The sequence below is a fragment of the Vidua chalybeata genome, chromosome 19, assembly GCF_026979565.1.
Source record: "Vidua chalybeata isolate OUT-0048 chromosome 19, bVidCha1 merged haplotype, whole genome shotgun sequence".
NCBI lineage: Eukaryota > Metazoa > Chordata > Aves > Passeriformes > Viduidae > Vidua > Vidua chalybeata.
Genome location: NC_071548.1, coordinates 1,812,646 through 1,837,854, shown reverse-complemented (window position 1 = coordinate 1,837,854; position 25,209 = coordinate 1,812,646). Strand labels below are relative to the sequence as shown.

General features: G+C 45.9%; 1 protein-coding gene across 2 annotated transcripts in view; it reads left to right on the top strand.

The window, feature by feature from the left end:
* MAP2K4 (mitogen-activated protein kinase kinase 4) overlaps nucleotides 1-25,209 on the top strand; it is a 60,488-nt gene that overhangs the window by 20,589 nt on the left and 14,690 nt on the right. The window contains exons 2-5 of one of the 2 annotated variants that reach the window (XM_053960586.1): nucleotides 2,090-2,192; nucleotides 9,598-9,693; nucleotides 15,190-15,364; nucleotides 24,726-24,845. In XM_053960586.1, the coding sequence (XP_053816561.1) occupies nucleotides 2,090-2,192; nucleotides 9,598-9,693; nucleotides 15,190-15,364; nucleotides 24,726-24,845 (494 nt within the window). The remainder of the gene's footprint in view (nucleotides 1-2,089; nucleotides 2,193-9,597; nucleotides 9,694-15,189; nucleotides 15,365-24,725; nucleotides 24,846-25,209) is intronic. The other variant, XM_053960587.1, reaches the window with a different exon arrangement.

Genomic DNA, 25,209 nt, shown 5'->3' with positions numbered 1-25,209 from the left:
TTGGATTAAATCTGGTGACGGATAGCAGCACATAAATAATGCTGTCCTTGGCCTAGCACCCATTCACCAGTGCAGCAAGGAACAAGGGCTGCTGTGAGCCCAGATTTTATTGGGGCTGTTGTGTAGGTGCTTTTCCCAGTGTCAGTTTTGGCTGTGATCTATGGAATGCCAAGGGCTGTGCATCTGGGGACACACGGCATCATTCCTGGACCTCAGTTCCATGCACAGGCCTAGTGGTAGAATGATGACATCCTTTCAAAAATTGTTTTGAGGACACCACCACCACTACCTCTTTAAGGCTGGGATGATTTGCAATAAAGATTGCTATCCTTATGGGTAGATTAACTTATTTACAACCAGAAAGTTATTTTTGGCTGTCTTTTTTCTTCTTGGAGAGCAGCCTAACATAGGACACAATCCTTTTTAGATTCCCTCAAAACATAAAGTAGTACTTACCACTTCTGCTCAGCCATCCTGGTTTCAAATATGGTCTGGACTTGGTATAATCATTAACATACAGCTGAACAAACCCAGTGGTCACAATTGGGAAGACCATAAGTCAAGAAACTGGTGTTAAGCATTACCCTAATTTATGAAAAAGTTACCTATTTCGGAGTTTTGGTATTTAGTTTTGGTTTCTTCCAAATAATTCTCTCTCCCATAGTCTTTACTGTAAAAGTTCTCAGAGAAGTAGATGTTATAATGGTCGATGATTAGAATTATGTGTTAAGTTAGCAGAACTTTTAAAAGACAATTCATATAGGGTGGATATTTCTACAGCACATTTTCGGGCAGTTTGGTCACACAGCCTTGGTGGTGGTGGGCATTAGTGAATTCCAGAGGCACCATAACCCCCACCCCTCTTTGTTGTAGTGAGGCAGGGTGCTCTGTAATTAATCTGTGCTTAGCAAAATCACAGCTGAACTCCTGCATCCAAAGGGGCTCTTCTGCCTCCAGTTAGAATGATGTGTCTGCAAGGAATAGAAACATGGATTCAAAAGTTTTTTTCAGGATGAAACTCAAGGTTTGGAGTCCACAGCTGAAGCTGTGGAAGGCTGCTGGGAGCACAGTTTGCTTTGCCTCTCCTCAGACTTTGCTTCATTTGAGTCTGTTGTTTCACTTACAGTACATTTCCATGTGATCTGTGCTGGATGGAAATTCCTGGCATTTCTCAGGATGTTCGTTTTCCCCAGTCACATTCCTTGTTCATCAGCTGAGCAGAAACAAACCATCCTGTTTGCTTCCCAGGGGCAGCCTAAGCTTCTGTATTTGTTGGATTTGTAGAAAATCGAGCTTCAGATGTTGGAGTGACATAATTGAAACTATCCTTATAGAAACCTACTGAGGTTGAAATCAACAGACCAATATTTAAGTGAGTTACAAAGTGTCCCTGAGTAAAAACAGGAAGAAACTTGGTGTATAAAGTTCACAAATAGTAAGAATAGGAGCAGTCTGTGGGGAGATTTTCTGATGAAGGTTTGTAGTTAATTGTGTCAATTTTAGTCTTGGACTACATCACGTCCCACGTTCTCCTGAGCTGTATAAACATTGCTGTGAGAAAGGGAAAATCTTCCAACACAACATAACTGCCCTGGACAGAGGGTTGGGGTTTCAGGCGTGTGAACAAAACAGACTCAAAGGATAATAGAAGAAATCCCTGGGCCATCCTGTGCTTGGAGTTGATATAAAAACATCCCAAGGTGCCCTTTCCCTCTTCAGAGCCATCCCCCAGGCTGTGCGTGGCAGGTCGGGCCTCTGTGCCCCATGGGTGTGCATGGAGGATGCTCAGCCCTGGGGATGGAGTTGGTGGTTGCTGGAGCCCTGGCAGGTGATCCAGGTGCTCCAGCTGTCACAGGAGGTGCTGTGGATGCCTTGCTTTGGCAACTGCCTTGGAATGAGCTGGGGAAGACCTTGGTATGAGAGCTGGCTCTGTGTCACCATCCCCGTGTCCTAACATAAGCTGTGATTTGCTAATGTTGTGAAATGCAAAATCTTTTTCTTACAATATGTCATTTTTTTCTGTTTATTTCCAGATGCTCTCAATATTTTGTGCTGACAAAAAGTTCACTTTATGTTCATTGTCTCCCAGGTAAACGCAAAGCGCTGAAGTTAAATTTTGCAAATCCACCTTTCAAGTCCACAGCAAGATTTACTCTAAATACTTCTGGAGTTCCTTTCCAAAATCCACACATGTGAGTATGAAGCCAATGGCACAACTAGTGGAACAACTTTGAAATGAATTAGCCAACACCCAGTGTTAGTTAAATGCAATTTGATTAGTCCAGTTATTTGTCAGTTGTTTAAATCTCTCAGTTTTGAGTCACTGTAAAATTTTTTTTTCCCAGAATTAAAAAAAAGGTTAAATTGGGATCTTCTTGGTTTACACTGGAGCTAATGCCTTCCAGAATTGATTGAATTGAGTATTGTAGCTGATAATGTTAGATACACCTGTAATTAATGTCTAGACTGATTCACTGTTGTTTTCCTATATCTTTATTCAACTTATTACCTTTTGTTAGAATTTCTTGTTTCTGTGTTACTTGTGAAAGTCATAACTGTGATAGAATTGTTTTCAGCACTAAAACAGACAAAGGTTGAGGATTATTATTTTAGCAGCAGGGAGATGTTAGGGGAGTTATGCAGAGCTTAGGTCTCAGTGAGTTTTCTAGCCAGTTTAGCCCTGGGATAGCCCTGTCCAAAGTCTGAGAGCAAGTGTGGCACAGAGCTGTTCCTGCCTCCAGTAAATACCAAAAAGCACCAAAAATATCAGCTTTGTATCCTCAGATCCACCAATCTAGCTGGACAGTGCTGCTCTGCAGACAGTCCCTGTGGCAGATGCAGCAAGCATGCAAAAGATGTCCCACATTTTTCTTCTGTAAGGTCTCAGGAGTTTTGTCAGTGTCAAATCTCAGAAACTGCACCTGCAGCCTCTCTGCTGCCTGGGCTCTCTGGAGTGTCCCTGTCATAGGCTGCTCCTGCTTGGCTCTGCATGTCACTGCCTCTCTCCTGGAGCTCAGTGCTTTCTGCTTCCCCAACTGGGCTCTGTTCCTGGGAGCTTTGGGGATTTTCAAACAAGCTTTTACCAAATTAGGAACATGTTTCTGATGAGTTATTGATGGTAATTGCAATATAGAGAAATTTTATAGAGTACTTTAGATTATTCTTAAAATCTTGAGTGACCTGTCCAGCAAGTCCTCCTCTTTCCTTCTCTCTCCTCTCTGAAATAGAGTATTTTTATTGGTTATAGAGCACACATTTAGATACTCACTTTTTCTGTCTCATCACATCATCAAACTCTTGTTAAGATTTTCTGCAAAACCCCTTCTGGGGCTCTTTCATTTATCTGACCTTGTTAGTCCATTAAATAAAGGACTTAGTCTCAGCTAGTGAGTCCCTACCATCAGCCATCTATAGGGATTTGATTTTTCTGTGCTTATCTGTGCAGATTTCTGTCTTCTGGAAGTCACAGTGGCTCCTGTCTAGCACAGAAGAGCTTTTGTTGTTAGTCTGTGACATCTTAAGTTTCATGTTTGTGCAAGTGATTGTCAACACTGTCCAAGACAGGTGCTGCTCTTTCTCTGTGGGAGTTGCAGTTGTTGGCAGGGGTTGGATCCTGGGCTGGTTGATGGTGTTACTGGGTCTGAAGGCTTGCAGGTGTTCTGGGTTGGATGTGATAGCTGTTCACGTGCCAGAACTGATGGTGATGTGTCTGTGCTAAAGCTTTCTTGGGAGGCTGCAAGCTGTAATGGCCATTTCTGTTTGGAAGAGATGGATGTTGTTAGCTTGGTTGCTTTCTCTGTGGTGAGGCTGGCTGAGCTTGGATGCAGCAAATTGTCCTTGTGTCCTTTGTGTCCCTAGCTGTTCCTCAAAAGGAGTGTTGACATCTTCTCATTGCACGCTTCTGTCAGGTGTTTGTCTGGCAGCTGATGTATCTCCGTCTCCTGCCTTCTTCCCTGAGTTGCTGGAATGACTTTTTCCTCACTAGGCTAGAAACCTTTCCTAGGCTTTGGATTTGAGCTGGATCTTTCAGACCTCCTCGCCCAGACAAGTTCCTGATGCAGAGTGTGTTTCTGTTCACCAAGCCTGGTGGAGCTGAGCAGCCTGGGTGTCCTCCCGAAATGAGCACTGGCTCCACACTGCTGGGGATTGTCCTGGACAGGCCCTGTTGGTCCAGATGGGTGGATCTGAAGATACAGAGAGGTTAATTTCTCACATGAAATTTGGGGTTCTGTGGTTTGGATCCACCAGTCCAGGGGTGTCCAGTTGCTTCTGCCTGAGAAGGTGTGTTGAGCAGCAGAAAGTGAGGCAGGGCTTTGGAAGGAAGGTCCAGTTCTGTGGTTGCATGTGATGGAGGAGGTGTGTCTTGTTCAGCTGGAACTGCTGCCACCAAATCTTCTTGAGAAGTGCAAAGAGATTTTCATCTAGGCATGATATGTTTACTGCCTGTCTGTAGGGCATCCAGCAGAGTTGTAAACATAATTTTACATGTGACCTGTACAGGGTAAGGCAAAATAGAGCCTCAGATACAGGCAGTAATTGGGGAATATAATTCATACTTGAAAAGATGCAGTCTAGAGCAGAGGTAAGAGTTTTACTGGTAGAAGGATGCAGTCTAGAGAAGAGATAAGAGTTTTACTGGTGGCTGATGCCTGGTCAGTCAGTGAGGCTGTGTGATTACCACACTGTGCAGGCTGGGGAGCAGTCGAGGCTGTGGAGACCTGCCAGGTTAGCCCACGGCTCCTGTGAGTTCAGGCTGACTTTGTCACTTAGAGCAGATTAACAGCTGCTAACTTTGTTTTCCCTGCAGCAGACGTTGCAGAGGCTGGAGGACACAAGCCGTGGTTAGGGTGAGCTCTTCAAATTCCAATCCATTATACCAACTGGAAAGCATCCCACCTTTTACCTCATCTGTCTTGTGTCCAAGTAGGATTTAGGTCACAAACAAAATTAGATTACTCCATTATCTATGTGGAAGCTTTACAGAGCTGCTTGCAGCTGGTTGCCTTTGCTAAAAGGAAATTCAGATCACACTAACAGGAGTGATGTGGTGAGGTGTGACTGTGGCTGTGCATGGCAGGATTTCTGGCTGGGCTGTGCTGCCCATTGCTCTTGAAAACAAGATGGAAACCATTTGGTTGTAGATGGGATTTTTGGTTGTCTAGAAAGCTTTGTATTCTTGTAGAGTGATGCCTGGATGTTGAGGATTTAGATCGACCTGCTAGGAAATGGGCAAGCACAGAGAATGGTGTTTGGCACGTGGTTGACAGCATGCTGCTTCTTGAGTGTTCTGTCTCTTGACTCTCAGAGTTGCCACCTCTTGAGAACCTGATTACCAGAGCATTGCAGGTTCACCTGAAAAAGTGACAAAATGAACTAATCTCTCTTACTGTACAAATTTCATGTTTGAAGTGTCTGGTGTCCAGTTGAACGCCACAGTCTCCCTGTAGCTTGTGAGTGGCTTCATGGATTTATTGGGACTTAAGCTTTCCAGAGCTGCCCTGCGTGGAGCTTCTCCTTGTGACACCTGGGAGAGTCACACGCTTTGCAGAGAGCTGCCCCAAGAGTGTGTTGGATTCTTCAAAAGCCAGTGGAGGTCCAGTTGCACATCAGACTGTGCTGCTTCCTTTTTTTCTGTATAGTTCAGGGGCTGTTATTACTGGAAAGGTTTTTTTCTGGCTGTTCCAAAGCCTCTCTGAGGTGTCAGTTGCTCTTTTAATCTCCTCTTAGGCTTTCCCATACCCTTCTGGCATGTGGGGTCAGGCTCTGTAGCTGCATAGCCTGCAGCTGGTGGAATTTTTTAGGAAGTAACCTGAGAGAGTTCCTACCATTTTTGAAACAAAACCCCAAAACCTAGACCCCAAAGGGGAATATCCTAAACTGGCATGCTCCCTACTACTGGTGTGAATTTTCCTTAAATATTTCTCTCTTCCTCATTTCTGTAATTGTCACTTCACATCTTTATTATTACTGATTTCTGTTACCTTTCTGCTGTGTGATACCTTCCTGTGGTAGGGAGTGCTGCCTGGAAGCCTTGGAGGCAGAATTCAGAGTCAAAGGTACCAAGAATTTGATTTTTTTTCTGTAACTGATTCTGTCTCGTTTCCTGAAAGTTGCAGAATCTGGATGTAATCACTTGTATTTTCAAGTCAGCACAAGTAAAATGCAAACTCCAAGGCCTCAGCAGAGACATCTCAATGTCTGAGGAAGCCTGTGGAAACCAGGCTTTCACTTCTCATACAAACATCGCTGTCGGTTCAGTGCTGGAACAATGTTTCTTCCGTAATTTTTTCAGGAGCATTTTTTGCAAATTGATGTATTTTGCCTTGTATTTAGCCTTCCTCTTCCTTCCAAGATTTTGCAAGTTCATTTGGCCAGTGATCTCTGCATGACAGAGATTATGTGGTTTGTAACACACTTGAGTATCTCTGGCTTTTAACAGGTCACTGCTTCAGAGAAGGTGCTGCCAGAGTCAGTGTGGGATTTTCACTGAATGTGCTGCTTTAAGATCTGTTTTATCCTTTATTTTTTAACTTTCTAAGTTTTTGGTATTTCTTAAGTGTAGATCTGCTTTGCAAAGGAGCTTTTTGCTGTCTGCAGCTTCCAAATTAAACTTTTCTAGCAGCTTCCACATCCCTTGGAGCTTCACTGCCCTGGTAGGGTTGTTCTCTTCTTTCTGTAAGGGTTTAATATCCCAGCACTCCGCTTCTGACTTTAGACCTTCTATGTCTGGTACCAAAATTTGCACCTTGTGTTTCTCCATTCAGCTAACTCACATGAATTTTTTAAGGGTGCTGAGCACCTGCCTTCCTGCCACACTGCAGGGACCTGGGCTCCTCAGAACTTCTGGAAACTGGTGAGCCACCCTTGGGTGGCTAAATCAAATCCAGCCTGATGTCACGTAATGACCTGACTCCCATGGGTTCCAAGTGCTTCACGGGTGCTGAGTGATTGAACTGTGCAATTATAAATTATATAAAAATTATATATAAATTATAAATGCACAAATCTCTGCATTCCCCATCCTGTGGATGGGAAGCTGGGAGATGCTGTCTTTTGGAAGAGGTAGAGGCTAGGCCAGAAGCTTGTGATAGAGAGTTCAACAGGGATCTCTGGTCTGTGATCCACAGGTAGCTCTCTGTGTTAGCTGTCCCATCTGGGCATGGTTGGGAGCTGCTGTCCTGGTTCTTGTGCACACAGCCATGGTCAGAGATGCTCATTTGGGGGCAGAATTTGGATCTTGCAGCCTCAACCCTCTCGTTGTGATGCATAACAGGACCTGCACTCAGGGCTGGGGGTTGGCCTGTCCCCTCCTTGGTGGGAAGAGCAATGATGGGTGAGAGGATGGTGATGGTGGCAAGTCACCTTCCAAACACTGAGACCTGGCCTGTCCTGCCCAGAAAGGGACAGCAGCTGGGTACTGGAGTGGCAGAGGAGCCGTGGTGCCAAAGGTGTTGGGTTATCCAAGGTGGGAGAGCCTGGAGGCTTCTGTGCCTGTCCCTGTGGGCCCTCATGGCAACACAGCCATCCTTGGCCACCAAGCTGGGACACAGATGTCTCACACACCAAGGCATGAACATCCTGCAGCTCCTAATTCTAGGTGAGATGGCTGATGCTTGGGCTGCCTCCTCAGGGCTGTTCTCCATGGCATGTTGGGCAGAAGAAGGTGGGATGGGGTAGTGGCAGAGCTGTGTTACCTGTAAGGGTATTTTTAAGTGTTGTCCTCACTTTTCCAGGGACATTAAGGTGGTGTCTGGGGTAAGTCACTCAAGAGTGTTGAGCTGACTACCAGATTTTTTCCTACTGAGTTGAGTGGTGTGGAGTGGGGTGAAGTTTTCTGGGTCAGTGGGAATGAGAAAGGTAGAGCAGTGAGCTGGAAATGTTCATTTTCAAACTGAACTTGACTTCATTGAACATGAAATCTGCATCAGTGTGGCCTGCTGGGACACAGAGTGATTGGACAGAAGAGCAAAGCTGCGGATGCCTCCTTTGGGTAGGAGTTTACTGTAGACTTTCCTTCTCATGCCTGGCTTTTGGTGAGCTGTGTCCTCCCAAAACAATGAGGAGGTGTCCTCCCCTTCATCCCAGTGGCTTATTTCAAAGCAGGGAGAGTAGGTGGAGGAGTTTCAGAGTTGATATCAGCTCTTACCTTCACGCTGTTGTCTTACCAGAAGCAAAATTTTCTCCCCTTCTTTCCTTCCCTTTATTTTGAGGTGCTGCATCCACCCCCCAGGACAGCTGCATACATGCTGGCTTCCTATGCAGAACGTGCTGGTGTTTGGAGAGGAAAATGGGATGAAGCAGAATGTTATGTGTAACGTCTCTGAATACATGAGTATAAATATATTTGTGTGTACACGCAGGTTTGGTCTCCAGCCATTTTTTGGATAACTATCTTGTATTTACAAGTAGCAAAGTAGAACATGGCTTATGCATTGGGCTGAGCTTGGTGCCTGTGTGTCCCTGCTGTGTTGAGCAGCTGGTGGAGCTGGGCTCTGACCCTGAGGGGCTGTCAGTGTCACTGTTAATCTGAGAGGGTCAGGCATGGACCACCACAGTTCGTATCTGATTGGACTCCAACCCTTTGACTCCAGCTGGAAAACCGTGTACCTGCAGGAAACCCCTATAAAACCAGCTCTCGGAATCAACTCTGCTCATTGCTACTTTGTGTACTTGGGATCCCACTTTTCATCAGAGCAGGATGGGCACATCCTTTATCTCTTCAGACTTTAATCACCACCTCATAGTAAAATGTCTTTTGTTTTCCCCTGGCTATGGAAAAGTGTGTCATCTCTTCTGCTTTGTGGGCTCAAACTGAAGGAATCACTCATTGCTTTTATCTTCTGTACACACTGAGGAATGGAGAATAAAGAGAGAAGAGTCTTCAGATTCAAAGACTGCATTGACCCCACGGGTCTTGGTCGACAACTTCTGTCCTCATTCTTTGCACAAATGAGTGACTTCCAGCATGTGCCTTGCAGGACTTTGGGTCTGAACGGACAGGATGCAGAGTGGTGATTAACTCTTGTCAGTTGTAGGGCTCTGGAGGGAATAAATAAGGATGTAGTTGTTCAATTCCTTCAGACTTATTTGGGGGAGGGTATCTGATGAATGGCAAGACCACCAGTCCTAGATTGGTGGATTCAGGATGGAAGCTTGATTTTTAATTTTTTTTTAAGGGAAAAGAAGTTGTTAGATCTGCCTTGGCACAAGAAAAGCAGAGCAGGGATGGTCAATGTGCCTCGAGGGAAGTAGCATGTCACTAACATACAGGTATTTGGCTAATATGTTAATAATGCCTGTTTCTAATTCTAGTAATAATAGAGTTGGAAATAATAATCCTCATTGCTGTAAGAAAACAAAACCAAATTGCTTATGACTTAATCTGTTAAAACGAGTTCAAATCATCGGGTGCCACTTTGCCCCCAAGGAGGGGAGGTAGCTTAGGTGGAAATTGGAAGAAAAAGACCTGGCTGTGATTTGTGCTGCTGAGTGCCCAGTGGGCAGTGTGACTAGCTGAGTATTGTGTTGTACGTTATTGTGTCATGTGATAACAGCACCCTGTTTTCCTGTCATTTCCACAACTTTTCCTGGCTGAAGTGACACACAAGCAACCCTGGGTAGTAATCACATTGTCCCGTTCAGTTTCAAAAGGAGAGAAGCGGACCTCATCCAGAAACTTTCCAGCAGGCTACAGTAAGCTTTCCTGTCTGTTAGCCATTGTCAAATCTTCTCCATCCCGCAAAAATGGCATCTCTTAAAGTAATGAAATTGTCTCAGAAATAGTGTCATTCCATCGGGTGATTGCTGTGTAATAATGGTTTTGCAAACTATTTATGGTCTGTATTGAAGTTATTTTGTTGATTCTTATGGCTGTGCTCGTGTCTGTTTGCTGTTCTCTCTCAGGGAACCCAGGAGAGGAAATAAAAAGGATCAGCATTCTCAGAAGAGTTGTTTAAATTAAATAGCTCAGAGTTTCCCAGTGTTATCCTGAAGTTCTTGAATCCAGTTTAAGCTTAGAAATCCCAGCAGTGGTGGGTTCAGTGAATGTGCTGCAGTCTGGCTCGTGGCTGAGTCAAAATGAGTTTGAGGTCAATGAGCTCAGTTAAATTCGGCTCAGTCTTCACCACTATGGGTGGAGAGGTTTCCTTCATGGAAGGGCAGGGTTAATCAAAATCCATTGTAACTCAGTATTTTACCAGGGGAGCTTAATACAAAATAGTGACATTTTAAAAGCCTCAGCCAAGCCCCATTGAAGCCAGGGAGACTCTGAGCACATGCTGGGCTGAGACTTGTGGATTCTGGAAGGGCTGTGCCATCTTCCACTTTTTGTTTCTACCTTAACATTTTGGAGGAGCATAAAAAGCCAGAGCAGTGCTAGGGAGAATTTCAGCCTCTTGGTCAGAAGGAAAGGGAGCAAACGTGCTTTGCTTTAATCTGGGTAGGTCACAGGTGCAAAACTATTTCTTTCCTTTGCCACATTTTCTGTATCTCTTCTTCATGTCTAGGAATCTGTTCCTGAATATAATGAAGCCTCAGGACAGCTTACATGGATCAGAGCAAACCCAAATTAGTTCTACCCCTCTTGCAAAGATGCTGTTTATGAAAAGCAATAATTTCTTCTTGTGAGAATCCAAAGACTTTGTGATAGCACCAACATTTCCACCCCTCTAGGGAAAAAAGGGAACATTTCTTCTGGAGACCTTTTCTAGTGAAATTCAAACTAGAGTTGATATGGTTTTAGCATTGGCCTACAGGATCTAAAAAGGTTTTAGAAATGGCACAGACTTTGAGATAGAAGAAACAAAGCTCTCCAAAATCTCTCCATCTGTCTGAGAGTCCTGGTAGGAACGTGTCAGCCACAGTCCTAAACCGTGTTTGTACTCTGAAGTTTCACAGTGTCATTTGAACCCTGCAGTTTGCCTGGAAGCTTTTTTGTTAGGGTTTACATTTTAGCTTTGGCTGATGGACCACAAATCAGTTTTTATAATGTCAGCCTTTTTATCAAGCTTGTGGAGAAGAAGAATATATTCTCATTAACCCTAGTGAAAATAGGAGCTTTAGTGAGACACTTCTGAGCAGAATCCAGCACCAGGCAGGCTTGGGAAGCACAGCTGGTTTGCTTGGATCTTTTTGCTTCTGCAGATTTTATTCATGTCAGCTGTACCATCGAATATGTCAGCTTTTGGGCTCCTTTGAGTCCTGCAGAGCTCTCAGCAAAGTGAAACAGAGGAGATAGGCTGCTACCTATGTCTTTTTGGCCTTGCTTCATGTCTGTTGACTTTCAATTTTGCTTAAAAAACCCCACCACCTTTTCTCTGCTTCTTTCAACAGTCATTCTTTTTCGTGCCAAGGAAATGCTTGTTTTTAAAAGTTGTGACCTCCCTGCAGCTGGTTGTTAACAGCAGGGCTCAGGAAACTTCCACAGCCTGTCTGGGAGCTTCCCAAGGTGTCTGTGGGTCTCCACAGGAGACTTTGGGGTCCTGTGGCCATCGCAGACCTTGCCATGTGTGTCCAGCTGTGCAGCTTGTGGCGAGCAGCCTCGTGGCCGTGCCTGGCCCGGCGGTGCCTGGCGCCAGCGCCCGCCCGCCTCCTGCCAAGCTGGACACAGCTCTGACAAAGGACAACTGTTTGGAGGAGTTGTTGTCTTGCTTGGTGCTCCTAATCCCTGGAATAACTGCTGTGACAAGCATAGTAACCATCTGCAGTGAGGCTGACACGCTGGTGCCTTTCAAGTGCAAGGATCGCAGCCACCTCCTCAGCCCCTTTTTTCTTGGCTTTTCAAAAATTTTCAAAAGCAAGATGGGGAGTTGGAAGCTCAAGCCCTGGATGAGTTGTCCGGAGCTGTAGTCACTCTAAGGTGACTTTTGGGAATGCTACTTTTAGCTGTTTGAAGAGTATCTGGCCCACTTCAGCTATATTTATATTATTTTTTAAATTCTATATGAAGCCCCAGAAGTCCGTCTTGCACATTCTGGGCATTTGGAGCCTATATGTCCAATTTTGCCCAACATTCCCATCCTTAGAGAAGGTTGGATTGCACAGTTTAAAAACAAAATGGTAGGAGAAGGCACAAGGCACATGTCTGCTGACTTTTGTGCAAACTGATGTGCACTAACCCCAGGGACTGGGCACTATTTTTTACCTTCACTAGACCCTGGGCTGCGTGGTTGTCCTGCTATTCTCTGCAGCAGGCTGCTGTGGTATCCAGAGCAGCAGGATGTAGTGCAGGCTTTAGGCAGGCTTTTTTGCATTTGGAGGCATGTCCACCCTATGGATTTATGTCCTCATATATCTGCAGCAGTACAAACATACAGATAGATGTCCTGCACTGGCAATTTAGTTTTTATTGCCTCAGATTTATATAAAAAAATTCCAGTTTAGATGAATGCAGAGTCTGTGTTCTAGATTTGCATTTTTGGCATGGTAATCCTTTGGGATTTTGATTTACACTGAAAAATTTCTTGTAAGTGTAGTTTTTTTGACGTTAAAAGCAATTATTGCATTCCAGTTATGACTCTTGATGTGGGCCATGCTGCTTAAAGGAAAACTGCCCTGCTTGCATATGACAAATCAGCTGAATGAGCAAAACCTCTATTCAAGTTTCTGTCACTCTGTCAAACTGGTAATTTGGTTATTTGACCATTTCCCTGGGTATTTGAGAAGAGCTAAGCAGGAGCTGTGGTTGTGAGACAGGGCAGATGGCATCATAAATACATAATGGAAATGAAGCCAAGCTCCAAGAGGGGAGGGTTTGGGGCTGGATGGTCATGATCTGTCTGGATCCAAAGCCCTGGAGAGCAGCAGAGCCCTCGGTGCAGCCCTGGGGAGGAGGGGATGTTCCTCAGCTCCCACCTTTTTCCTGGCAGCTGGAGGCACCATCCTGCAGCTGCGGAACAATGGCCCAGATCTGCTTTCACTCCACAGCTGGGGACACACAGGCTGCTTGTGTGACAGGGAAATAATGAATTCCAATTCACTTTCTCTTCTGGTGTAGGGTCAGAAAAGCAAAGTTTCCTACTCCGAAAAACAGAGGGAAGAGAGGAGAAGGGTTTAATTGCTTATTTGAATAAATTGCCTCAATGTTTAAATTTTTAACTCCATGAGAACTTTGATAGGAAATGTTATTTTCAAACGAGCTGACAAGGGAGCTCAGTCAGTGAAAACTCAATATTTCACCTCTGTGATGTTTTTCCTATGCTTTTATGAAGAGGATTTAGCTCTCAAAGATTGTGCTCCTTTGTGCCCACCAGCTGGCAGGAGGTGAGGCAGGAAATGCCCATTTGTCTGTGCTTCCTTGGCATGGTGCTTCTCACCTCCCTTCCTCCCTCAAAACAAGAACTATTTTTATGGCACTGACAAAAACAGGATGGTGGAGCTGTTAGACAGAAACCAGCTCAGGAGCTCCCAAGAGAAACTGTCAGTGAGACAGACACTTGGCACATGTGGAGGTCATGTTTCTTTTCCTTTTTTTTTTTTTCCCCCATTTCTTTTTTCCTCTGTTCTTTTCTTTTTTTGTCATTTTGCTGCTTTTTTTCATTCCTTGCTTTTTAGTAAGTAATTTCCCAGGAGAGCCCCACTGAACGCAGGTTTTTTTTATGCACAGAAGCTGTGAGATGGCATCCATCCCACCAGTGCTGTGTTGTAGCACTATCAGGTGGTTTCCCAAATCATTTCTAAGTGCAGTGTAGGGGCACTGTAGGGAACAGCATATGGAAATTTTGGGCTGGGCAGGTTAGAGAGCAGGACAGACAGACACAGCCCAGCAGTGGGGAGAGGAGCTGCTCCCAAATCAAACCGGTCCAGGGTTCAGGACATGCAGCTGCTAACCCAAAGTGCAGCAGAGGAAGCCATTTGAACTGTAGCTGCTCCAGTCAATTGGCCTTTTGCCCTCTCAAAACCTGGGATCCCAATAAAACCCTGTCACGGTTGGGTCCCCAGCTGGGTGGTGTTTGCAGCTGCTGGTGACCAATATGGGATTTATCAGCGTGGAATCAGCCGTGACCTGTTTATTCCTCGGCTGATAAACTCAATAAGCTCCATGTGTTTGGTGGAATCCTCCATGTGTGTTCTGCTCCTTGGGCCAGACCCTGGCCAGGCAAGTGGGGGCTGGATCAAATATCCACTGAGTTTGATCGATCTCTCCTGTGACAGGGAGGTCACAAGTGTGCTTTAAAATCCACGTGAGATCAGTGTGCCCTGCAGTGGGAACTCTCTGCATTGCTCTTAATGCATCTTGAAGGTGGAAAATGTGGGCTTTTGGCTTACTTTATGACTCAAGAAGTGTGAATCAGCTAATTAACTAATGAAAAACTGAAATTTTGCATGGCATTTTAAGATGAAAAGTGTTGCAAATACTTGTGCATTTCCTGCTAATTCAATTGTAGCATTGCTGCATGTGAATGAGCCATTGGGGGGCACCTTTGAACTCTTCTGTTCACAAATTTTGGGCATTCATCTGCTCCTTAGCTGGGCAAATCCTGGTGGCTTCAGTAGGGACAGGGTTTGCTTGAGAAAGTTAATTTAGGTGCTTGGTGAAGACACACCTGAACAGGCAGATTTTGTTTTCATGTGTCACAAAGAACTTCTCTTGGTTTCTATAAATTATTGGCTCTTTATTTGATTTTGGATAAATTAAATGATTATCTAAATGTATTGGATTTTGGGGTTGGGGGTTATTTTCTTTTTTAATTGGAGTTTTCCAGTAAGGGCGAGTCTCACTGGTTCACCCAGAAGAGCTTTGCCTGTGTTGATGGAATCCCAGCTGGAAGGGAGGCAGGTGCTGGGATGTGGTGGTGTAGAGCAGCAGGAGCTTTGGGGAGATGGGGCTGGGAGTGCTCTTCAGGCTCTTGGTGCTGCATGTTACCAGATCCTGCTCACACCCTGATGTATTTTGTGCAAAGTAGAACTGTGTAAATGAGTGCTTCGAGTGACTCTATGAGACATATTGAATTTTATGCTGCAGCTGGAGAAACTTATCCTTAATTGAAGCTGTGGGCAAGTGTATGTCATTTTTGATTTAACATTTTCCCTCACCCCTCCACCCCCACCCCAACCAAAATCCTTCGTGGAGTCAGATTGTTGCTGTAGCTTTGTGAACCCCTCTCTTCTAATGTTTAATCAAAGTGCTGAAAAGACACATTTAAAGACTATTTAAAATGTGGAAAAATTGCTTCCCAATATTTTTGACAGAGAGAGACTGAGAACACACAGCATTGAATCATCAGGAAAATTGAAGATTTCCCCTGAGCAACATTGGGATTTTACAGCAGAGGACTTGAAAGACCTTGGAGAAATTGGACGAGGCGCTTATGGTTCTGTCAACAAAATGGTCCACAAACCAAGTGGGCAAATTATGGCAGTTAAAGTAGGTGATGCCCATCCTTACATTTGTACTTTAGTCCGTTGGGATGCAGTGTGATGGAGAATTAAGGTTCTTCCATCTAGCACCCATCTACTGCTCTGTTCTATTTATTTCTGGTGTAAAAGGCTGCTGTTTGCTGAAAATACAGTGTATAATGGGCATGTTTTCAGGTGATTTGTGAAGTTCTCATAATTGCTGTGCCCTTTTCAAAATGTCTATCAGGAGCCTGCTGTTCTGAGGGGATCACACGTCTCTGGAGACTGATGATGGGGCACGGGCCTTTCACCTCTGGGTCACTGGTTCAGGTACAGCCTAGGCTGGTGGTAGGCACAACTTGACATCTCATAGCTTCTTGGTGTCTTTTGTGAAATAAGGTAATGGCTTAAAATTAGCTGTTTATGTCAGCATGTGCCATGGCCTCGCCAGGAGGAGCTGGCATAGAGTGGATGTCCTCTAGGGAATGTTGTGCTCTTGCTGAGGTATGAGATGGAGTGTCTGCTTTGTGCTCACCGTGTCAGACTGTCCTGGAAGTTGAAGGTGTAGCAGGTTTCTTGACTGTCCATTTTCTACTTCATGCTACCCCAAAACTCACCTTAGAACCAGGAACAGCCTCCTCTCCCAGCTGGGCAGTAATTGCCTGTCGTGCCACAGCAGTGCTGCTCACTGGGCATCTTTGAGGAGCTGTTTGTCCATGGAGGTGGGCAGCAGCTGTTCTCTGTCTCTCTGGTCCTTTCCTTTGCTCACTGCAGGTCGCTAATGACATCTGGCTTTAACTCTGTCGATGATATCAACTGTAAGTGCTCTTATGGCTCCCAGGAGAAAGCAGAAGTGAGCTGTGTAGGAGCTGTGTTACTGTCTTTTCCAACTCTCTGTCTTCTTCGGAATATTCCCTGATCCAATCTGGAAACATTTGCCCCTGCTGGTCTCACATGCCAAGCAGACATATCTCAACCCCAGCTCCAGCTGCTCTGAATGTAATTCCTACCTGTCTCTAGTGTGTCAGGTTACTGGAGTAACCCTCATCCTTTGATCTTCTCCAGTAAATACTGACTTCCTCACAGTGGTGGGATCACTGGTTAGGTCTCTTGAGTGTTTTTGGTCACCATGCAGTGCTGTTTCAAGCTGGGTTTGAATCCCTGAAAGTCTCCAGTGGAGCTAGAGGTTGCCTGTAGCTTAAAGCTGGTTTCTTACAGTTGCCTTTGGTAGAACTCATGGGTGCAGTTTGCAGGTGTCAGGTTGAAAAACATTGGTGTAGTGAAATGATTCCTGGACACCTCCATCTTCTCAGACTCGGGGTGTGAGACCTGGGTAGCTGTAGTTTTGCTGAGGGTGTGAAGGGGCACACCCCCAGAGCTGAGTGGCTGTTTCCCAGAGCTCTGCTGTGGCTACAGCCGTGCAGAGAAGGACTTTGTTGGATTGCCTCGTGTCATGGAGAAGGTGTGTCTGCTGGCACAGGGCTTCTCTTGTCCCACACTGTTTGCACAAGGGCTTTCCAGCACCCTGGGTGAGCCGTGTCACTGTTGAGGGCCCGTGGTGCAGGTGCAGCCATGTGGGAGGCAGAAGGCACCAGTTCTGTGTCCTTGAAGCACGTGGCTGGAGATGGCACGGTGCAGCATGTTGAGCTGGCTCTCCCAAGGGATGAGATGTGTTCTGAGCCTCGGGGGTTCTGGGCTTGGGGGCTCGCTTTTAAACAAGCAAATCCAATTTGTTTACAGTGACTGAACTGTGAAATGTTAAAGCTGTGGGCTGGGCTGGTGCCATCGTCTTTTCTCTGACCCTATTTCTTTTGGGTGGACATGGCTGGGCCTGCTGGGGAAGAAAGATTGGACGGTTTGGGCAACAGCATCATTTCTAAAACAGTAGTGGCAAGTGTTCTGTTTGTCCTAGTGGGGACAAAACACAAAATTGAGCAAAGGAAGACCTGTGGGTGGAACAGTCAGTGAGGCCTCCAAGGCAGCAGCAGCAATTCCCCAGACTAGATGGTGCAGTTCTTTGAGATGAAGTTTCAGGATGGGGCTAAGCTTGGGCTAGTGACTAATTCATCCCACACTCCTCAGATTTTCCTTTCTCAGCCTCCTGATGCTTTTGAGGCAGCCCTGGCTGTGCATTAATCTTCTGCTCCTCCTCTGTCTTAATCTGTCTGTGCTGGGGACTGTTCCCCTCCTGCTCTCTCTTTCTCTCAAGCTTTGTGGTCTCTTCACTGTGGAACTGTTGCCTTCAGCCATGTGTCCTCCTTCAGCATAAAGCTCTTCTGTAAGAGAAGTTTGAGTAGGGAAACTGTGCTTTGTGAAAGGGTGTCACTTTAGTGAGGTTTTGCCTTGATCTCCATGGCACCTGCAGCTCTGAGGTGTGGCACCGTGCTGGGGGCAGGTGACAAGTGAGGGCAGGATCCCCTTACAGCTGGATGGTGGAGCCAGTGTCTGGTTATTTGGTTGAGCTGCTGTCACTCCTGTGCTTCCCCAAGAGCAGCACCAGTGCAGCAGGCCAAGCATCCTTGGAAGGACATTCAGCACAAGGAAACAGCTTTATGGAAGCTGCAAGCCAAAAGTTGGCTGTTCTGTACTGCTCACTAGATGCAGAGAAAATTGGTACAGGGGCCTGTCCCAGCTGCTCCTCCATCCTTCTCTGCCACTCCCCACATTTCCACTGCTGCTGCAAATTCCCAGTGCAGTCAGGGAATTCCTACCCCACTTCTGGAAGGGCTGTGTCCTGCTTGCAGCTACCATGAGCAGGCTTGTCACCTCATTCTACCACAGGGAGATTCAAATCCTCCTTGTTCTGAAAGAGTGCAGCTTGCAACATTGCTCCTTTGGAGTCTTCCTCTGGCTGAAGGCAGCTCCTGCTGTGCCAGGCCAGCTGGGCACCTCTGGTCACTCATCCTGCTCCCCTCAGAGGGTGTGGCTGCCAGAGCATATCTTCAGATCCTGTTCCCTGCTCCTTTCTCTTTTTGTAGTCTGTCCTGCCTTTGCCCAAGGAACAGTTCCTCGAAGCTTCCCAAGCTTTCCCCTGCTTGGGAAAGTTCAGTGTCACAGGGCACACAGGCTCCTGGGCCCCCAGCACAGCCTTTTTTTGCTGCACATCCAATTTTTCTTACCACTGAAGGAAAACAATTCCTGAGGGCTGAAATATTACCAAAATAACTTGAGATCTGCAGGTGGAGACACTGTTTTCTTTTGTTTTTCCCTGTAACTCATTTTGGACTATCAGCCCATGGGTTCTGGCAGATGCAATCCTGGTACCTTTAATGAATCTCCTGGCATGGGCAGGGCTGCCAGGCCCTGGGTGAGTCAGGCTTTTCAATCTGTGCTCCAGAGTCAGTAGAAGAGGAGGAAAATGAGCCTGAAATGAGCCTCGTGTTGCTGGCTGAAACCACTGCATCAAAGCTTCACTGGTGGAGCATGGCTGGGATGATGAGCTCTTGTTCTGCTCCTCTCTCTCCCTTAGCCTTGGTCATTCTCTGTGAATACTCATTTCAATGCCAAAACCATTCTGTTCCTCTGTGGGAAGAGGCTGGAGTAGGCTGCAGGAGCAGGGACTTGGTCCTCCTGTTGCTGCCACCTGCAATTGTTTGTGCCCCCTGATGCTTTCTGCCATAGAGAGCTATTTCCTAGAGCTATCATGAGGAGGGGAGAGGATGTAGGAAAGAGGGGGATTTATGTTCAAACCTTTCTCGTTTTTGCCCCTAGAAGATATTGCATTATGTACTCCTAATCTTCCAAATTTTTATTTCCAAATAAAAACCAATCCTTTCATTCTTTAGGTCACTTCCTTTCAGATCTTCCTGCAGATGCACCTTTTTACTCTTGTCAACTGCCATCACAGTCTTCCTGTCACTGAAAAGACCCTTTTCATTTTCTTAAGGGTTTTTTTTGGTATACGAGGTCAAGACCTTTCCAGGTGGGAAAGAGAGTAGTCCAGTTTTGTCCAGTGCCAGATCTGGCTATGCAACCCAGTAAGTGCAAGGCCAGTTTGTATGCTGAATCCTCACCTTGTCACGTTTCTCTTCCTGGCTCCTCATTTTCCTGGGAGAAATCTCTTTTCCTGGCTGGTGTGTGTCTGCTGCACCAGCTCTTTGTGATCTTGCTTCCAGTTCTACTCAATATCCTTTGATTTTGCTTCTGGTTTCTTGTTTTTGTGTTAGTCTGTTTTTTCCCAGCCTGTGGCAGTCTGGGAAAGTGACTTGTGACCATTGTCCTGGGCTTCCCACTGTGCAGAGAGCCCTGGTTCCTCCTCAGGATCTGCTCCAGTGCTGTCCTGGTTTTGTGTGAGAGGCTCCACAGTAGGTGCACTTCTCCAGCCCTTTTTGTATTTGCCCTCCAGCATCACCACATGGTGTTGTCCCAGCTGCTCCAGGGACTGTGCCTCTTGTTCTGTGAGGGCACCACAAATTAGAGGCACATAGAGAAGCCCCATTTATTTGGAGGAAGTGTTTTCTTGGGAAACTCACCCAGCTGCAGGGGGTTGTAATTTCTGGCCTGAGGTTTCCTTCTGGCCCTGGTGATAGTTCACACAAAAAAGATGCTTTAAAAGATCCCTGGAATATGGATTAAAAAAAAAAAAATAGCCCAAACTGGAATGAAAGCTGGGGAGCATTCTTCCAGTTAGAGCAGGATGCTCTGCTTTGCACTGAAATGCTGTACATGGTGGGTTTTATTAGCCAGGGCACTTCACAGTGCCTCTGGAAGGCTGGGAAAGCTGCTTGTTTGAGAAGTTCATACAATAAATAGGAACATATTTAAAGTAGTCAACCTTTGATGTGCTGGGTGGCTCCTGTGCAGGTCAGGAGCCTGAACACATCAAGTGGTGTTCCTGGCAGTGATGTCTGAGCCTCAGGCTCAGGCAGGAGATCTTCACCTGCTCCTCACCTCTTCTGTCCTGCTTCAGACATCTGGGGTTCACCATCAGCAGCTTCTCCCAGTTTTGTTTCAACCAGTTCAGCTGGCTGAGAAATACATCACCAAGAGATGAGTGGAGTGGTTTGTGCTTTGGTTGACCTTCAAGCTTCTTATCACAGCCCCATGGAAGCATCTTCTTTTTAATTGAATTATTTTTCTGTCAGGAATGGTTAGAAGAGTAACCCAGCTGGGGGAGAGGGTGGTTTTGCCACAGTGTTCAATTTTCCCCCACCTCAAAAGAAAGTGATTTTCATGTGTAGGCCAGAATTTTCTGTGTCTTCCAATATCCTCAGCCTGGCTGACCTAGGCCCACTGCAGTATTGCCTAGTCCAGCCTCCAGTTACAGTCAGTGTTCTCTACAGCCAGTGTTTTCTCTTTAGTTTAACAATATTTGTGATATGCTCTACTTGTTCTCTGAACTTTTCCTAAGGAAATCAGAAGCATGTTCAAGATCAATTGGGTAATTGGAAGTGCCAAACCCATGGGTCCATAAAAGATCCCTGTTCTTCCTGGGAAGCCAGCGGGCCATGGAGCTGTTTCTTGTTCTGAGCACAGTGTCTCTTGTACATCATTTTGGTAGTCAGGGCTTGTTCTCTCATCCACAGCTTCAAACCAGAAGTTCCTGTCTGAATTTCTCAGGTTTCTCGATGGCAGTCTCACAGCTTAAGGAGGTTGCTAAGCATCAAATGCCCCTGAGAGCAGAATTTTAACATTTATTTATACCTCCATGAGTCCTCCATCCTTTCCTGGATGCCTGATAGCCCCTCAGAATGATACATTAGTGTATTTAGCTCCATCCAGGGGCAAATTTCTCTGTCCTTTCCATGTCCATATGACTTCCAAAGAGAAGTCTTGGGGTTTTATTGCCAAACCATCACTGTAATTCTTCACACAATTGAGTGACACCTTCAGAATTTTGTTTCAGTCATTTTTTGAGGTCTGCTGGCTGAGAGCTGGGGAAACCAGTGTTCCCAGTCCTGCTGGTAGGGCAGCTGGGGAGGGAGTGGATGAGTAAGAGCTGAAAAGGAACGGTGAGAGAGAGTTAGAGCCTCACCACAGGAGGTGGGAAGCTAGTTGTGATCTACTTCAGTCACCATTAAACGTGTTTCAGATGGGGAGATAGATATTCCCATCCTCAGCAGTGACTGGGCAAACCCTCTTTTTGCTGCTGGTTTGTTGTCCCAAATCCCTGCCATCCCATGGAAGGACCACTTCTCCCATGGCACTGTCAGACACTGCTGTGCTGAGCTTTGTGCTGAGGACACAGGTGAGCCCCGTGCTCAGGGCAGTTCTGGATTGTCTCACAGCTCAAGGAGTTGAGTTTCAGTTTGCTGTTTACAGCTTTTTTTTTTTTCTTTTCCTTTTTTTCTTTTTTTTAGATTTTTTTTCAACCAGTCACTTCACGCTGCACCTGAGTCTTTCTGTGTGCATATTGGGCTTGATGATGTCTCTTCTGTTTTGGGTCAGGTTTCTGGAATCTGCCTGGTTTTAGGTTTCAGGGTGGCACAATCCACAGCACAGACTGTGCTTTTGCTGTTGATGCTACTCAGAGCATGGCTTCTTCTTCCTGGTGTTGGAAGGCTTTGTCCTAACCTGTGTTTGAATAAAAAGGGCTGGAGAATTTTCTCCTAAGAGGATTTGATACAGTTTAAATTGGAGGCCAACAAGAATTGTTAAAAAGGAGACTCCATAAGCTTCTACTGCAAATCCCCCTTTTTCCATCTATGGCTTGTTTGGCCGTGGGGTCACTTAGCAGTGACTTACCAGTGACTGCCTGCAGGAAGGTGACTGGGCTGAGATCTGTAAGGCCTGGAGTGAAGGCAGCCCCTGTCCACCCCTGTCTGAAATGCTGCCTTCAAGCCCCACCTTGTGTCTTCCTTCCCTGCCATGTCCCATGTTCTTGGGGAGTGTGTCTGTGGGAGCTGCTGCAGTGCTTTGCACCATGCCTTGGGTTTAGGGAGCAGGCTGTATCGTGGCTCACGTGCTATTTGGGTACTGACTGCTGTTGACTTTCCTCTCTTCCCTGTTCTGCTGCTGAACTGGGAGTCCTGGGCTGCAGCAGGCTCCCTGGCACACTGCAGCTAAGCAGAGCCACCTTGTCCAGCCTGGGCTGACCCTGTCTGTGTGCTGTGCTGCATGCTGCTCCTCAGAGCTCTCCCTTTCTCTTGACTTTGCCAGTCTCCAGCACTGTTGTATGAGATCTCCCAATCTTGTATCATGGCATTCCTTTCACTCTCTGAAGCAGTATTTGTTGTAGTGTCCACGTTGGCTTCTCAAGCTGTCCTCTGCACTGTAGCTGACCCACTGTCTGTGCTCTGGGAGCTCTGCCAGCCCTTTCTTGCTGTGGAGCTCATGCTTGAGGAGTGTTTGGGTTCAGTGTTGTTCTGGAGTGCCATTAAAATCACCTCCACCACGCAGTGTGTATTTCACATGGTTTGCAGTGTTGGAGAAGTAACAGCAGAGGAGGAATGTCAGAAATGGGAGGAGATGCTTTCAGGAGAAGAGGTGGACTTTGAGCAGGATGCTATGGGGTTGCTGTGACAGGATTGTGCAGGTGCAAGGGGAATGCAGAGCAGGGCTGGGACAACTCTCAGAGGACCAGGAAAGAGGCTTTTTGGAGACAGACATGGAGTGGGCACAGAAGGAGAACACAAGCTACAATATGGAGAAAAGCTCCTTCTGGTTCCTCACCAGAGGTGACCTTTTCAGTGTGGCTCACGTCTCAGTGAGAGGCTGGACTATTGGTCGTAGGTCTCACCGTGGTGGCTTTGGCATCCATCACCTTCTGTGGAGGTCAGAGCAGTGGCATTTCCATTTCACACAGTGCTGCTGGTGTGTCACTTGGAGAGGGACATTCGCTCTGCTCGGCCTCCAGCCTCTCGGGGGGGTTGCAGAGCTTTGTACGGTGAGGGCACAAGAGCAGGAAACAGCCAGTGGCTGGCTGAGCTTGTGTGACACAGACCTGAACCAGTGACCTGGAGGTGAAGTGTTTTAGTTCCATTCCTGGCCCGTTGAGCTGCTTCTTGCTCTGTTGGTGGCACAGAACTCCACCTGCTCAGCACATCACAGATATTATGGACTGTGGGTGCTGGATAAGTCTCCTGACAGGTCCCCAAGAACTCTAGAATTACAGGGTGGGAAAAGGGCAATATAAACATATTATTTACTGCTCTAGACCAAACTAGAGGTGCTAGAACATTAAGAGCAAGTGGTTAAATACCAAAATACCAGGATGCACTACAGGTAAGGAGAATTACAGTGTTAATACTGTCCTTGTTTTGTATGGGTCATTACAAAATAAGTCCTAAAGTACATAAAGGTGCACTGTTTCACATGTGGTGCTATATAAATGGCCAGCCTTGAAAGTACCTTCACTCACCTGGCCTGGGCTGGCTGAGGTGTGTGGTCCTGATGCCACCAGCAGTTGCCCACGGGGCCATAGTATTGCTGAAATGGGTGCTAGTATCTTGCAGATTTTTTCCACAAGCTTGAATATTTTTTCTTTCATGGGTAGCCATGTAGTTTTTGTCCCTGAGGATGGTCCTGGCTACCTCTGTTGCTTTGGACTTCTTGCCAGATATTTTTTCTTGGTTTTTTAAATGGTATTTCAACATGAGTCACAGCTTCAGGATCACGATTTCCTCACTTGTGATTCAGAGAATGTATTAATTAGTGCAAGATGTTAAATATATCTGTAAAATCACATGAAAAACTGTATGGTCATCTCCATCCTTCATTTAACCAGTTTCATGTTTGAAAATGGACAGTTTTCTGTTTTCAAATGTGCATTGTTCTTTCAAGCCCAAATGAAACTTTTTAATAGTGTACAGTATGTGTATACATATATATCTCTATAGACACATGGGGTATGTAGCTATATAAACTATCTTCTATACTGTTTTGGTGTTCCCTCAGCCAGTACTAGGTAAAAAATTGTTAGTTTTATGAGAAGAGCTCACAGGAATGCTCCCCACCATGAACATTACCAGAGAAATGTGTTCCCTGGGTTATGTGGCAGTCCCTTCTCCCCAGCCATGGTGGAGGCTGTGGAAGGAGCCTTTTTCTTCTATGCTAAGAAATTTTAAACATAATGTTCCTTGGTTAAATTTCAATCCAGTCTTCAAGCCCCTTCCAACATGGCTAAGAACTGTGTGGGAAATAGTTTTGAAATGAAAGCCTGGATGTGGTGTTTTGCTGTAGCTTTCAATGAAATTTCAGCTCTTTAATTTCTTCCTGACATTTCATCTGAAAGTGTTGATGCTTATGTGAGGACTGCGGGCTTTATAATCTGATTAAACGGCTTTAGAAGTGTTCAGTTACATTTCTTATTTGAGAGCACTGCTTGATTCTCTAGAGTGCTTTTGAACACACTTGGGTTTGGGGTCCTGGTCACTTGTCTCCACCAGCAGGGCTGAGAGTACAATAATGGCATGGAAGTGATGAAGTCTCTGCCACTCTTCCTCTTTCAGAGAATTCGGTCGACAGTGGATGAAAAGGAGCAGAAGCAGCTTCTGATGGACCTTGATGTAGTGATGAGAAGCAGTGACTGCCCGTATATTGTTCAGTTTTATGGCGCGCTCTTCAGAGAGGTGGGCACCCCAAACTTGCTTCACTTGTAGCAGAGTTTGGGTTTTACCTTGGTTTTTTTTTTTTTTTTCCCTTTGTAATTTCAAACTCGTGCTAAGGAGGAGAAAATTGATTGAAGTTAGGTTTCTTGGTTCTCCACTTTTACTCAAGGGTGTTTAGCCAGGAGACCCAGGTGTCTGGGCACTTCTGAGCAAGCATTTGGTCCCTTTGCAACAGGAGTTTTGGAGGAGATGAATGTTGAAATCTGACTGCTGCTTCTCCTTCCTCCTGTATCTCCTCTGCAGGCTTGGATTATCCCTGCTCCTGTACTTGCTCTGATATTGAAACTGCCCCAGTGTAGGGGGACAGATGTGGAGCCCTTGCCTG